General features: G+C 51.3%; 5 protein-coding genes across 5 annotated transcripts; 4 read left to right on the plus strand and 1 right to left on the minus strand.

The window, feature by feature from the left end:
• Window positions 1-129: 129 nt before the first annotated feature.
• Window positions 130-1,609, plus strand: M431DRAFT_513064 (hypothetical protein). Its single transcript, XM_024919948.1, has one exon. It carries the CDS (start codon window positions 549-551, stop codon window positions 1,524-1,526), a length of 978 nt encoding a protein of 325 aa, XP_024768988.1. The 5' UTR covers window positions 130-548; the 3' UTR covers window positions 1,527-1,609.
• A 1,104-nt stretch (window positions 1,610-2,713) lies between these two features.
• On the plus strand, window positions 2,714-7,157 carry M431DRAFT_10185 (hypothetical protein; the record flags this gene model as incomplete). The annotated part of the gene is made up of 11 exons (XM_024911353.1): window positions 2,714-3,568; window positions 3,630-3,818; window positions 3,886-4,351; window positions 4,409-4,524; window positions 4,584-4,655; window positions 4,724-4,948; window positions 5,016-5,119; window positions 5,182-5,440; window positions 5,502-5,644; window positions 5,705-6,309; window positions 6,367-7,157. 11 exons carry the CDS (start codon window positions 2,714-2,716, stop codon window positions 7,155-7,157), a joined length of 3,825 nt encoding a protein of 1,274 aa, XP_024768989.1.
• A 933-nt stretch (window positions 7,158-8,090) lies between these two features.
• Window positions 8,091-8,802, plus strand: M431DRAFT_277748 (hypothetical protein). Its single transcript, XM_024913996.1, has one exon. The coding sequence runs from the start codon at window positions 8,444-8,446 to the stop codon at window positions 8,651-8,653; it is 210 nt and encodes a 69-aa protein (XP_024768990.1). The 5' UTR covers window positions 8,091-8,443; the 3' UTR covers window positions 8,654-8,802.
• Window positions 8,803-11,483: 2,681 nt separating this feature from the next.
• M431DRAFT_97957 (hypothetical protein) lies at window positions 11,484-13,629 on the plus strand (the record flags this gene model as incomplete). Its single annotated transcript, XM_024924982.1, has 6 exons — window positions 11,484-11,543; window positions 11,605-11,835; window positions 11,932-12,390; window positions 12,472-13,242; window positions 13,337-13,519; window positions 13,576-13,629. The coding sequence occupies 6 exons, from the start codon at window positions 11,484-11,486 to the stop codon at window positions 13,627-13,629; spliced, it is 1,758 nt and encodes a 585-aa protein (XP_024768991.1).
• A 599-nt stretch (window positions 13,630-14,228) lies between these two features.
• Window positions 14,229-14,597, minus strand: M431DRAFT_500402 (hypothetical protein; the record flags this gene model as incomplete). Its single annotated transcript, XM_024917918.1, has 2 exons — window positions 14,229-14,484; window positions 14,581-14,597. The coding sequence occupies 2 exons, from the start codon at window positions 14,595-14,597 to the stop codon at window positions 14,229-14,231; spliced, it is 273 nt and encodes a 90-aa protein (XP_024768992.1).
• Window positions 14,598-15,355: the final 758 nt, after the last annotated feature.

Raw genomic sequence — 15,355 nt, forward strand, 5'->3', positions numbered from 1 at the left:
CTCAAGCTCTCTCCAGTGACTGCCGCCGGGCTTGACGGGAAGCTATCCGATAAGCTCCACCGCCGCCACAGCGATTTTCTTTCTCTTTCCCAGCACCACATGCAACGGTTCATCAGGTGAAGCATACATGTCTTCGGTTTGACCGCCCATCAGCTTGATTTATGCTTCCTTTCCCCAAAATTCACGCCCTCTCTTAGCATTTGCACCCTTCACCAAATATGGAAGAGTTGACCCCCATCGCCTCACTGCAATCACTGGTCTTGGACCTTCCGCCTAGCTGTGCCGAGTTCTGCCCCGCGCATCCTGAGTATTTGGTGGTGGGAACATACAACTTGCAAAAGGACGACACCGAACCAGCATCGGCACAAGAGGAGGGTGATCATGATGATTCAGCAGCTCCCAAACCTCAGAATAGAAACGGTAGCCTCATCGTTCTCAAGGTGGAAGGCAACGACGTGTAAGGCTGCACCTCTGACGTCTAAGAGGCTGGTCAGGCTGCTGGACTACTGACTGCTGATGAGGAAAACAGATCAATAGTGCAGACCGTAATGCAACCATCTGCTCTGCTGGACCTCCGCTTCTACCAGGATGTGCCAGAGTATCAGAACATCTTGGCAGTGGTGTCCAGCACTGGAACCCTTGCCATGTTCAAATTCGACCCGCTCAGAGACGCCAGCGCGCCATTGCAGCACTTGACTACGAGCAGATGTGAGGATCTCGACGACGATGTCCTCTTTCTGCAGTGCAACTGGCATCCGATTGCACGTAGGGTGATTGGAGTCACCACCTCTACCGGATTGGCAAGGCTATTACAACTAGACGATGAGTGGAAGATAGCAAAATCTGCCGACGTGGACATTCAGAACTCTCTTGAGGCTTGGTGCATAGCTTTCTCACCTACAAGCGCTTCATCACATGCAACGAACCAACCTATCTCGGCCTACTGTGGGGGGGATGACTCCATGCTTCGATATACGACCTGTCACTGGCAAGAGGAAGGGGATCAAGATGACCCATCGTCAACCCTAGACACGCCGTTCGGCTCCATAACAGTGAAGGGGCAGCACGATGCAGGAGTAACTGCAATTCTGCCCCTGTCGCTATCAACTCAGGATCAGGGTAGAATAGTCGTCACTGGAAGCTACGATGACCATTTGCGAGTCTTTGCCATTCATGATCTTCATCATTCGTATGGCCTAAAGCGCGTGCAACTGCTAGCGGACGCGAACCTTGGAGGCGGGGTGTGGAGGTTGAAGCTGGTGGATATCCGGACGGCGGGAGGCTCGACGAGGATACGAATCCTGGCATCTTGCATGTATGCCGGAGCAAGGCTCGTTGAGATCGTGGCAGACGCCAATGGACAGGGTTGGCCTTGTGAGATCTTGGCCCGATTCGAAGAGCATAAAAGCATGAATTATGCTTCAGATGTTGTGCCATCGCCAGCAGAGGACGGGAAGATGCGCGTTGTCTCGACCAGCTTTTATGATAAGCTGCTCTGTCTGTGGGAGTATGAGCCGCGGCAGTAATACTAATGAATTGCCTGTGATGTCAAGCCCGCTGTGACAAAAATACATACCTATTGTTTTGAGAATGGAGGATGGAGCCGGCCAACAGGCATAGCCAAGTGGGCGGTTTGCCTCATTGGGACAGCAATTGTCTTTCTAATCCAATCCTTCTAGAAGACGGAGAGAAGCGAAGCAAGCTAGACATGAATTCCGGGTAATCAAGCAGGTCCGGCGCGGGGTGCATTCGGCAGAGGCATGCTGTTGCTGATCAGCCAGGACAAGGCCCGGACCAGAGGCCATCAAAGCGATGCATCACACACCACACGCCCCTCCACCAAGCTGCAGCGGTTCCACTGGGGGGAAATAGTACGACGACAGAAGATCCAGGGGAGCTGCCCGGCTCCACCGCCGCCTGTCCTGTGCTCTCTGGGCCGAGTAAAGCAAGTGATCGAGTGTCATTGGAGTCTGTATGCTCTCTCCGTAGCCCGCCCTCTCAGCCTTGCAGAACGGTGCCACCGCAGTCGCGTGAAGAAACTTGAGGCATTGGAAGGCTGGCGAGGCCTAAGCTAAGGAGGCGTCGTGTGCTGTGTTGTGCCTGTGCCGTGGTGTTTTTGCCTTCAACGTATCCATAGGTTGTTAATAGTGCCTTTTAGTGGCTCGCTGGGGCCTGTAAGGCTCCATCTCGGGCCTAACGTCGCCTAGGCTTTCGTGATCCAAGGTCCCCTAAAAAGGTAACCTTGAACCTTGAAAAGAAAGAGCCTCAGTTTACAACAGTTGCGTGAAGTAGAAGCTGGATCCTCCCGCTCTTTTCTGCCAGCTGACCGCCTTCACCTCGTGCTCCGAATAATCACAATCGTGCACGTTTTCCCTCGCCATCAACCTTCTTCTATCATACTATTAATCTTTTCGTCTTGCAGTCCCGTCTTCCTTTAGCCTCTGACATTGCAGTTGAGTCACTTAATCCATACAAGTCGAACCCCGCTGGCCGTCTTGCTACCGACGAGCTGTCACCTCAATAACCAAACAAATTATCCGGGCCCCCCTGCTCTTTTTTATTTTTAGTGAACAGCAGCCACTCTCGATGCTCGTGCCCAAGCCGACCGACTTCTAATATTCTCTTGAGGCTGTCTCGTGGGACAAAAGCATCCCCGATTGCGCCGCGTGCCTTGCAGCGTTTCTGCTCGCGCCTCTTTGGCTGATTATCAATCATGTCTTCCAACTCCAACGGCGGCGACGCGAGAAACGGCGACGCAGACGTGCTTGCCAAGATTCACCTTGCGCTTGAAGTGGTTCACAGCCCTCACTCGACCAACGATGCGCGTAGGGAAGCCCAATCTTTCCTCGAGGAGGTCAAGGACATCCCCGAAGCTCCCTTCCAAGGCTACACCCTAGCCTCCGACAAGGCCCAGGCGCCCGTCGTCCGCCATTATGCCTTGTCGCTGCTCGAGCATGCCATACGATACCGATGGGCCAGCTATACCGACGAACAATCCCGAACCCTTCGAAACTGGGTGCTGGAGCTCAGCCAGGCCGTTTCCAAGGGCGACCCATCATATCTGAGAAACAAGACTGCCCAGCTCTGGGTGGAAGTGGCCAAGAGAAGCTGGGGCTCCGACTGGACGGATATGGATGCCATGCTCGTTGAGCTGTGGCAAATCCCCAATTCGCCCGCTCACAAGGAACTTGTCATGTTTGTCCTCGAGGCTTTATCGGACGAGGTTTTTGCCGGAGATGACTCTGTTGTTGCCATGAGGGAAGGCGTCCTTAGCAAGGCGTGCGTCGAGATCTTTACTCCCACTGCGGTCCTGATCGAGGCGTTCCCCAATCGTCAGCCCGGTCCAGATGTTCGATGTGGTCACGAGGGCTGGCTCAGTCGACTTTCAGACTTCCTCGGCTTGTGTATCAATGCTGACGCCAATGACGAGGTGAAGATGTGCATTGTCAAGGGATTCTCCGTCTTCCTATCACTTATGCCGTGGGCTATTCCAAGAGCTATATCCTCTGCTCGCTGCGTGGATATTTTGTCTGCTGGCCTAGCGTCGCCGTCGACCGAAATTCAAAAGGTGAGACAAATTTATCGGTTTGCTAACTCCCTGCGATTTGTGCTAACAAGCTCCCAAACAGGTCGCTCTAGATGCCCTCCACGCTCTGTATTGCCGGTCCAACTTTACAGATGAAGAGTTCAGGGACCTCGTGGCCCCCATGTACAGCAATGCATCCATTCAACTCTTCAAGCAGCTCATTGATCGGTCAGAAGTCGACGCCGAAGATGTAGACGAAGACAAGTATCAAATCTTGAAGAGGTTATCTGAGGTATGACCCCTGATAGTAAACAGCCGCACGGGTCCAGTTCTCTCCTAACAAGCGTTGCGACAAACAGATGCTCTCGAGTTTAGGTGATTATTTTGAGAGGAAGCATTCCCAAGTCCCTCTTGATGCAAGCCCGGAAGGCTTCCTGCAGCTTTTGCTCCAAGTAGTACAACACCAAAGTCTCATGGTGTCAATCCCGGTCTTAGTAACGTGGACGAGACTGCTTGCGAACAAGGTGATCGGCCCAAGTGACATTATTACATCCATGATAGGGCCTCTTCTCGAGGTCTGCAGCTCCAGATTGGTCCGATATGAAAATCTGCCTCAAGATACCTCTGACCCAACATTCCTGTTCCTAATGGAGGATACCGATACCATCCCTGAGCGCCATGCCTTCCTGGGCAATTACCGCCGCTATAGCTCACAAGTCGTTGAAATCATTGTGCAACTCAAACTAGTCGATGCTGTATCGCATATCCTGGGGCGCACCGAACAACTCCTGCTGCATCTCTATGATGGACAGCCTCCATTTAGCAGTGAGACATTGCCGCAGCTCCGACGTTCCGATTGGAAGCATAGACTGACGTGATTAGAACAAAACTATTTCAAGCACTCCATGCCGGTTCTGCAGGTAGACGCTCACTTCACTCTAATTGAGGCCTCGTTGAAAGGATACGCAAAGTGGAAGAGGTCACACCAACACGACAACGTACGTGGCAAAGAACGCTTCTTAGTTGAGACGATTATGCTAACTGATTAACTGGACAGCAGCAACAGATAGCCGAGCTTGAGTCCAGCCTTGAGGGCTGGTGCACGAGACTTTTGGAGATGAACTTTGAGGTATGTTCTCTTTTTATAAGAATACTATAGCCCAATCTTGGCATTGACTAACGCTCGGTGCCCTCCAGGATCCTTTAATCCGAAGACGAACTCTACAGTTACTCGTCTACTTCTCGACAAACGCCCTGAACAAAAACGCAAACTTCATGCTCAAAGTCCTGGAGCACATCATTCTCACATGGCCTGTGTTAGAACCAGCGTATGGCGCGTACAATGATGCCATTAAAGATTTTCAGGTTGAGAGCATGGTCGAGCTGCATCGCCTCGCGATCGGAATGCCTGACCACCTCCTGGTATGCTTCTCTTTTATGGGCTATTCATATACTGCGTACTGGAGGGCTAACTTTTTTGAATCATTAGGGGGTTTACGACCAAATCGAAGCCCGTGTGAATGAGATGATGTCTACCGGAAAGCTAGATGATAGAAGAACCCTTGCTTACCGAAGCTTTTTGTTCTTAATCATGTAAGTTGCAACATCCGACGTTTATCAGCAGATTTAGTGTTGGTTCTAACCCAGGCCCCAAGACATCGAGCCAAGAGCCTTGATGCCCCGGCAAAGATCCAGAAATTACGAGAGTTTGTTGAACCAGTCAAGGCGCAATGGCAAGAGGAGAATATCAAGTCTGCCGTAAAATCATACTCTGGCTTCTGCGAACTTCTTGGGCTAGATAAGGCTCAAGCATACTTGGTTAGCCGTCAGGCACACAATATCAAAGATTGGGGCTCCACTGAGCTTGACGCAGAGGGATTAGCCCTCCAGAACGAGTTGGAAGAGCGCCTCAAGGTACGTGTGACCCCTATTAATCCTATACTCCATGAGAGCATGTGCCAACACAACATCACAGCAATTGCCACTCCGTCCGACGAAAACCCTTCTTGCACTCTCTGTGGACCGAGTCGACAAGTCATCCACCGCATTCCAGGCTACCTCTGTGATTTGGGAGGGAGGATTTGCAAGCATTCTGGCGGATTTACTGCGTCTTTTGAGGTACGTACTCGATTTGGTCGAGATGCTGTTGTTTTTGTCCTTTTACTAATTTCGTTCCAGCTATGCCCACGCGTCGCATAACCCACATAATTGGACAGGATTCCCAGAGGGCATGCGCCACATGGTTGATAAAGTCTTGAGCGATCGATTTTGGCAGGCCGGTATCTCTGAGGGAAGCAAAGATGATTTCTACGCTCGAGTGCTTGATAAGAAAGGCACGATAGAGGGCCTTGCATCCACGATTCGTGGCTCGGTCCGTTTTGTCCGCGAAACAGCGTATGGCGTCATATACTGTATGAGCAAGCTTCATTCGCAGTTTTACGGGTTCAGCGAGCTCGCCGCTCCATTGTCCGAGGCCTTCTTCTCAGACTCCATATGGCTGTCTACACACCAGCAAAGCAACCTGCTGAGTCTGGTACGGCACCTCGTTGACGACTGCCCTGTTGATTGCCGCGAAAACTTCTTGCCCAAGCTTTTATCCTCGTGCTTCCAACAGATGGATACCAAGATCAACTCTGAGTGGGCAAAGCTAGAGCAGCAGCAGACCGTGGTGGCAGATGGAGATGCCGAGCTCAAGGAGGAGATGAAGTCTGAGAGCATTCTCCGACAAGTGACGTACACTGCCGTTGTGCTGGTCGCAGACTTTTTGGATCCAACCAAGCCAAGTAGGATGAACCCCTCAGCATTCCCGATTTGTTTGCCATTGCTAACTCAATATATAGATCCTCCAACCTTGAAGTCAGAGGTCGAGAATGCTGGCGAGCACACCCTCCTTTCTGGGGAAGCCTATCCCTCTCTTCGAAAGTTTTGCTTGTCCCGCCAGGAAATCATCGAACCACTCTTGCTTTTCTGCATGCATGGAATTCGGATGCGAGACATTCGATGTTGCGGCATGCTACTGCGACTGTTCATCTCTTTGGTGCCGGAATTTTCGACGTCTGGTCAAGGATCCAAGAAAGCAACTTCTGATGGATTCAACGGGACCTTGGCGGATCAATCAACTCCCATCCCTTCGGAAATCGCTACGGCTGTGCGAGAGTATATCTCTTCGGACGTACTGAGATCATGCATCACATCCTTCCACGAGCCATACTTTGTAGATGTGCAGAAGGAGTTGGCATCGCTCATTGCTACCATTGTGGTCTATTATAGCACAATCACATCAACGCCAACCGACGTTCTCTCGGCACTGCCCAATGTCAATCCCGCAGAACTGGAGCGCCTGAATGCCTACGTCGCCAAGCCCGGATCTCACACTCGACAGCAGAGAGCCATCGTCTTGGAATTCCTAAAGGATCTCAAAGGAGTGAGCGTCTCAGAGATGGGAAAGCTGAATAAGGGCTTCGACAGTTCGAGCCGGTCTAAGCGCCCAACTCGGAGCAAAATGGCACAGGGCTTCATGACTAGCGCTCCGGCAGCGGCTGATGCTGCAGGCCGCAAGAGGGCTGATGCCGCAGGGGGCAGGGCTACGCCTGATGGCCTGGAGGGCATTTCTAATTTATTTGAGGGTTAAAACAAAAAACTTTGGATAGCAGTTTAGGCTGCCAGAGTGCCGATAGAGGCGAACTAAAAAAGGATTTAACAATGGCGACAATGGGGCGTAACAGGAGTTTGCCTTTTCCCTATTTGTCTTATACTGTTCTATATTATAGCACATCTTTTGCTTTATTAGAGCCTGTGGTGCGAAAGCCATAGGTGGATGGATGGAAGATATAAAGAAGAAATCTGAGAAAGGGGAGGGTAGGGGATTTTTCGTGGGAAGAAGCTGAGCAGTGGTGTCATATGCCATGCAGACTGGCGTAAGAGGCATGGGATGAAGTTGTCATACCGCCTCAAGGCACCGCAGGGATTCTGGTAATTCAAGGTGGACAAAAGCCACGAAAGGGGAGGAGAAGACTCGTAGTTACTAGTAATATTAATGATATTTACTAGTAATATTAATGATATCTAGTAGCACAAGTTGGAGCTATTTGATAACTTGGACAGGCGTTTACACCCCGTCTTCCGTCCAGTCCGTCTGTGAGTGTGTGTGGCATCTGTCCTAGACCATGTCCAGAGGCGTTGCTAAGGCGGTTTGAACCCCTGCCTAGCATCCCTTGGATGATTCCTACATATCATGAGAATATTTCCGAGAGGTGCCAAGGGTGGTTGTTGTGATTGGGGCTGGGGCTTGTGTCGCCTGAGATTGTCAGTTGGACGTTGGAAGTACGAGGTCCGGAGTCCGGATTTACGGCGGTTGGGTTTGGTTCAGCTGTTTTGCAGGAGATATATTATTGAACGGTTCACCCCTTGTGTGACTTTTACGGGTGCGTATGCATGCATGTAGGCGAACTTGGTGGCATTAGCATCGTCATCATCCGCATGAGTACCTTGGTATTAGACTACAGGGGCTGCTGTCTGGAAGCATTGTGCGAGTATGTCCCTCAACTAAGGAGTGCATAGGCATACATATGTACCTAATATTGCAGGATGAACACGTGAGAAGTAAGAAGATTTGAAGCGGAAAAGAGGGAGGGAAAAGAGAGAAGGTCACACACACACAGACAGAGAGAGAGAGGCAAACATGAGTGTTGAGCTGAAGCTGGGCAGGGCCTCTGTGGGTGTGACGTGCAACGAAGGGGGGGTCGCACGTACGAGGAGGCAACGCTGTGATCCGTTCTCGCTTCGCGTGTTTGGCCTACCGGGGAGAGACGGTTCGGTAAAAGGACAGGCTTGGGATGGCGATGGTGGTTTTTTTGGCTAGGTAGGGAGGTAAGGTAGGTTTTCTTGGCGGTTGGATTGCGGGCGTTGGTGGTTGGGATGGTGAAGATGGTGAGGGTGAAGATGGTGAGGGTGAAGATGGTGAGGGTGAAGATGGTGAGGGTGAAGATGGTGAGGGTGAAGATGGTGAGGGTGAAGATGGTGAGGGTGAAGATGGTGAGGGTGAAGGTGGTGATGGTGAATGGTGGTTGTATACTGTATCTTACTTACATGGATGGGTTGGTTGCTCTATGTACGGATAAACTCTGACTGACCCCGTCGTAAAGATGCATTGACACCGAGAGTTCATCGGGATCTAGACGCCCAAGGCCTGCCAGTAGCCTCCATTCGGAACTGCACGTAGCCTCTTTTTGCGCACCCGCAGCATCCATTGGCCGGAGCTGTATCCTCCATCTCTCACCATTCTTTCCTCTGTTTTCTATTCATAGCTCAATTCTATTTTCCTACTCTTTCTCCCATCTTTTGTTTCGTTTTCTTGGCCCCCGTAACAGCGGTGCCGTGCTAGTTCACCTGGAGTAGCGGCAGATGGAACCCCCCATGACACTCGTCAAACCAAACAGAAGCGGTTCCCTTTGGACCTGTCGCAGCTAATTATAGCCCGAAGACCGAACTTTGACGGCTCGTGAGGGTTTGGTTTAGTGTAAGCGGTAGGCCTAGGTATTGACATCAATGCGTTTCGGTGAGGCTTCTCGCTAGCCGCGCTTCTCCAGTGTGCCAAAACCTGCAGCTCTGCATCTCTGCATGAGAGACTTTGGCATTAAAATGGACTGCTGGTCTAGGCCAGGGGCTTGATCAGGTTGATCAGGTCACTCCGCAGCTTGACCCCCAACAAGCATAACTAGCATGTGTCTAAGTGGCAGCTTTCTCCAAGGATGGATGAGCTTTGATCCTGCTGTTGGTGGCATCTCTTTTCTTTTTTTATATTAAAGTACGAGGCGCGGAGTCCGGACTTTGGGGAGTCCAATCTCGGCCAGCTGCTGCTTGAACGAACCATGCACAGCAAATAAGAACTGTTGGATGAGCTTTTTTGACCTGCGCAACGGTTGCACGGCTTTGTCTCCACTTTGGCAGCAAAAGAGTCTTCAGCATTTCCCGGGATCTGGGATGTCAATTTGTCATGATATTGGTTTGGTTCCGGGTGGATGTAAGAGTAAGATTCCAATACGGATGGATGGGAGATGTTGGAGATGGTATAGACACCCATGGCACGGCACTCGCAGGAAACAGACCTGTCTGGCCCCTAGTTTAGCTGCTCGGTTAGCGGTCAAAGTCTCTGTGCCCCAGTACATCATGCATGGATTTGATTGATTAGATGGATTCAATGGCGTTTACTCTACTGTAGCCCCTGGCACCTGTCAGTTCAGTTCAGTGTCTGAGGCCTGGCAGAACTGAGATCCATGGATCCGCGACACGGCAGGTTACATCTGCTAAAGTACCTAGCCCAACGGCCACCGTAGACAGGGTGCGCGTACAGGTACAGGCTCAAAGACCAGCGCCTCCACCGTGCTGCCTACACCCGTACCAATACCGACCCGTGAGCTTCGTGTCCCACGCAGGTACCGCCAAGATCTCGCTTCCAGGTTTCTTCGTCGTCTCGTGCGAAGTGCCGTTGCCATCACGCTGCTGTGACGAGACGAATTTCACCCTCCCGCGAAACCCGTCCGTTTCCTTTCTTTTTCCTTCTTTTCCTTCGTTCTTTCAACCCTCTCACTTGATACCTGGTCTTTGTGAGCCGTCTTCTGTTTGGCTGGTCTAAGTTGCTGGTACATTGCATCGAGACCGTTCTTCATCCCTGGAGCCTCCTATTCCTTGTTCCTATTTTCAGTCTTTTTCCCCCTCATTCGTCGTCATCCCGGAACTCGCGCTTCACGTGTCCCTCCTTTATTCTCTTTTTCCAACATCTCCTCTTGTTGATACCCGCGCCGGATCTACAAAGGAAATCTGAATACAAGTGAGTCCGAGTCAGTTCGAGTTAAAGAGGCTGAGCCAGAGCGAGAGCCTGGCAGGCGAGCGGCAGAGGCTCCCCGGTTGACGGTTGACACGCCTGAATCTGACCAAGATCCCGGCTCGCTAGAAATCCTGCAATCCGGATCCGGACTTCGCTTACAGCAGCACGAAGTGGACGGCATACCTCTCTCTAACTCTGCCTGCGATAGCTTCATACGCCGCAACCCTTCATCCAGCTCTTGACGCCCTGTATAATTTTCCAACTGCCCTAACCTTGGCTCCTTGGTTTCCTTGGCCCAGTCTCCAGACATCCAACTTCTTGTCCGATTCCAGATCGCTCCTCGTTGCTCTGCCGTGTATATTCGCCACCACTTTATCCGGGAGTGAACATCCAACCATTCATTAGCTACATTGCCTCGGCAAATCAGACATCCATTTCACCAAGTCGCTGCTCAACTCCTCTCTCATCGCAAGATACATCGCTTCTCGCCTACCTGCCAACACTCGGCATTTCTCGTCACTTACTGTTGCACCGTCATCCACCTGCCTGCCTTGTGACAGGTTGAGCAAACATTTCCCTTCGTGGCCTCTTGTTTACGGGCCCCCCTCCCTCTCCCCCATCACCATTGGGAGTTGCTTGGCGCCCTCGGATTCTCGTCTCTCGAATCTTTTCTCCTTCACCGTCACCTCCCGAATCCATAAGCTGGCTGCCTCGTGAGCTGGCCACTCTACAATCCCGCTGCGATTCCATTTCTAAAGACGATCCCCTCCGACTTCTCACTGCTTCTCCCCTTTTAATCCTCTTTTTCTATTCTCCGGCTCCCAGTCCCGAGATAGGGCTGCGTGGCTTTTGACTTCACACGCTATTTCCTCCTCATTCGAGCTCTCTCATCCCGATTCGGCAAGAGGGTCTGGTCCAATTTCGCCCCATATCAGCCTCAACACATTCTTCCTCTCTCCTATATATACATATACCTATATATCCACTCTCAGTGATCTGTCGTCTGTAGATTCATCTTTCGACGTTTCTGGTCACTTCTCCATGGTCCAATATCATGGTTTCGAGAATACGACATTCCAGCTCCGAACCCGATATTTTGTGATATAAGCCAGCCAGCTCCGTAAATCCATCATGGTCTACCAAGGCAAGCCTTCGAGGGGCTGTCAGATGTGCCGGACTCGTCGCATCAAGGTATGTCTCTTTGCTCCTTGTCCTGCTATGAAACCCCACGTCGAAACTCATCATCTACTAGTGTGACGAGACAAAACCTACATGCAACCAGTGTGCCAAGTCTCGCCGGCAGTGCCCCGGATACAGAGATGAGTTCGACCTAGTGTTTCGTAACGAGACCCAAGCTACGGAGAAGAGAGCGCAGCGGGCAACAAAAAAGGCTTTGGCGCAACGGATGACCAAATTCGCTCCCAGCTCTACGCCTGAACCAATGTTTTCAAACGGAGAAGATTCATCCGCTAACTCCTCCTTTGTGGCATCTCAACACTTGTCTTCAATGGCTTCATATGGCCGCAAGAATCAGCAGACCCCTTGGACCGGCCTTTACTCCTTACTGCAGAAGCCGCAGATGGACTTGGACGGCCAGGCGACTTGCCACTTCCTCTCCAATTACGTCCTCATTCCCCGGCAAGGCAACGGACGCGGGTTCCACGAGTATGTAGTGCCATTGCTGAGGGCAGAAGAGGTGGCCCCTCATTTCAAGGCCGCGTTCGACGCCTGCGCGATGGCTAGCTTCGCCAATACCCGGGGAGACCAGCTTCTAGTTGAACGAGCCCTACGTATTCATTCAAAGGCGTTGGGGGCTATAAACATAGCCTTGAACAACCCAGACACCATCAAGCAGGATTCCACACTGGCGTCAATCCTCTTGCTGGGGCTTTTCGAAAACATAACAACCAGAAACCTTGGCATGCTGGCTTGGGGACCTCACATCCGTGCCGCGATCCAGCTTGTCAGGAAACGAGGCCGCAAGCAACTGCGGACCAAAATCGGCGTCGCCTTGTTCATTGCAGTGCGAACCCAGATGGTAGGCTCTTCCTCTGTCATGCCACGTGTTTGATTCCTCGTATACTTTGATATCTTCCTGTTCTGACTGTAGTTTTCGTAGATTGTCCACACGCTCAGTACTGCCAAACCACCTCTAATGCAGGCGGAGTGGTGGCTTAATTCAGATTCTGTCCGGGATACGTATGCTTCCCAGTGTCAGAGGCTCGGCATCCGCACTGGGGAAATCAGGGCAGAGGTAAACCGGCTCATGAGCCAGCTCCCTCGAAACATGCAAAGCGTTGAAGCTATGAAAGACTTGATCAGACAAGCTCGGGAGGTGGACTTTGAGTGCATCCGATGGGCGGAGACGCTTCCAGATCATTTTAGATACCGGACAATCCTCTGGCAAGATGAAATTCCCGATGCCGACTACAGTCAGCTGGAAGTGTTCCCAGGCCGCGTCGATGCCTACCCAGACTTGTGGGTGGCCAGCATATGGGGCATGATGCGAATATCACGAATCATCCTGGCGTCAGTCGTGATTCGGTGTACAGCCTGGGTCTGCTCACCTGTCGACTACCGCACAGCCCCAGAATATGCCACAGCGAGGAGAATATGCGTGGAGAACATCACCGATATCATAGCTTCGGTACCCTACCAGCTCGGGTGGTTTAGCACACGAAAGCACCTGTTTCAGCAAGACAGCCTTTCTGGGTTTGCCTGCGGCGAAGACGATACTTACAAAAGCCTCTCTGGATACTTTTTAACTTGGCCGTTGGCTTGTATCCAGGGACAAGACTACACGACTGATATCCAGCGGACCTGGGCTCGTGGACGGCTCACCTACATCGGAAAGCATCTTGGCGTCTCGTATGCTCTCATGCTAACTCAGGTATGAAATCATCCCCCATTTCCGTTTCTGATAGCCTCTTTACGGCACGCACATGAGCAAGTATAGTTGGCTAACAGCTATAATCAACCCGCAGCTCCAATATCGGACTCCCTCTATGCTCATCAAAATGGATGGCACAATGGCCAACAGTCCGTCTGTCAACGTCGAGAAGCTTCTCTCCATGAAAGTCGCAAAACCGTCCGAGGTTTTACCCACGATGCCCATGGCACCGCAGATGTTCCGGCAGCAGATGTTCCAGGGTCAGCCGACTGTATTGGTACGTGAAGCAGCTGGAGAGCCAGCCATGGGTAGTCTGCTAACCCGAGACAACAGTTGACGCAGCACGCTATGTCGACATACGATGATACAAGTCCAGAAGGGGATTGAGATGCAAGACCATACGGACCGTTTCTTTTTTGTTATTTCGAAGGCGCATGCATCGGGCGATCAACCGAGGAAAAGGAAAGGTTAGGTCAGGCGCACAGGCTAGGAGCATGCCATACTTGCGTTTGGCAGTGTCATCATTTTGGTTTGATTTGGGAGAATTATCAGTGTGGATGCATTTAAGATAGAGTTAAATTTTAGGATATGTATGACGGCCTATTAGATGACTTGTTCAGTCAGTCAAGCGACGGCCGTGAGTTTGGCAGCCAGACGCTCCTCCGCAATACATTTCCAAAGATGTTTTATCCGTGAAAAGTAATAAAAACCAAGGCTCCCTCCCATTCAAGTCCTAATCGGCGAACTCTCATCAGTGCAAGTAATTCCTACCTATGCCATCTGTCACATGTCATCCCGACATTCGGATCCAAAGTTGACTCGTCAAGCTTATTTCTCACTTTGTTATTTCGAGCCTTTCCGCTTCCTATAATCCCAAAGAAACATTAGTTATGCATAAAAACACCTCCCCGCGACAAAGTAAATAGCTTCTCCTGGTCCCCCCATAGGTAGGTAGATATAGGTTGCAAAAGGTGGTATCGTTGTGCTCACATTTCCTCGTCCCTCTGCGCGGTCCCCAGGTTCCAGGCCTTGACGACGTAGCTCTGGGTCTTGTCGACGTATTTCTCGTTTTGCATCTGCTTGATGCCGACGCGGACGCCGTCCTTTGTGAAGACGACGTTCTTGCGGCCCATGCGCTCGGACGCGGTCTCGCGCATCTTTGTGAAGGAGAGGTAGATTTGGTAGAGGACCCAGCCGCAGCCGCTGAGGAGGGCGATGGCGATGATGAGGGGGATGATTTGGCTGGAGCAGAGCGGAAGATGCATGTTAGTACAGGTTGTCTTTTTGCTAGAGATATGTAAGGGATGGGGAAGAGTGAGAGAATGAAGGAGATCTTACCCCAAGGTTGACGCCATGATATTCAGGAGGGAGTGGCGCGAGGCGTTTAAGCGGGGGACGGGCGATGCAGTAGGCGGCTTTGTTGTAAAGTAAATCTGGGCGATCGAATATAGCCCGGGTATCAAGGTTTGTGTGTATTAAAGGCGATTTAGACGGCGAGGCGCAAACGAAGCAGGCGACTCTTGGGAAATGGACGTGGCGCGCGACCAGATGATGTCAAAGGAGCGAAAAAGAGTTAGAATGAAGAAAGTCCAAATGGTTGTAGCTGAAAGAAGAAGAAGAAAAATTGAACCCGTGACGGTTTGAGGGAGTGTGAAGAAGCAAGTGACAGCTTGGAGCGTGAAGAAGCTAGAGGGAGGGAATGGGAATGCAAAGATTAAAGAATGCGAATTGAATGCATGTGCAAGTGGAGGAGGCCTCAGCTTTGGGGATTTTTAGCTGCACTGGCGATTGGATTCTCGATTATTACTGCCCGAAATAGTAGCTGCACTACATATGTCTTTGTGCTGCGGGTTGGCAGCACTAGACCAGGTTGTTGATTAAGGCTATCAAGGAAAATACTATCTAGCGCTGGGAGTCACGCATATTCCCGTCAACCGCGCCTTTTTTGTTCTGACTGTTTGCTTGTTCCCCTTGCCGAATTCATGGTGATGCTTCCAGGGTCTTCATCTTGTTAGTTCGCGTTTGCACAAGCCAGGGGGGCCGCAGCCTGCAGTTACAGCGGCTCCCAGTGGGCTGCTGGTGACGCTAATGCGCTGGGGGCAGGTGGGCTGTG

This window comes from Trichoderma harzianum (genome assembly GCF_003025095.1).
Source record: "Trichoderma harzianum CBS 226.95 unplaced genomic scaffold M431scaffold_19, whole genome shotgun sequence".
In the NCBI taxonomy this organism is placed as follows: domain Eukaryota; kingdom Fungi; phylum Ascomycota; class Sordariomycetes; order Hypocreales; family Hypocreaceae; genus Trichoderma; species Trichoderma harzianum.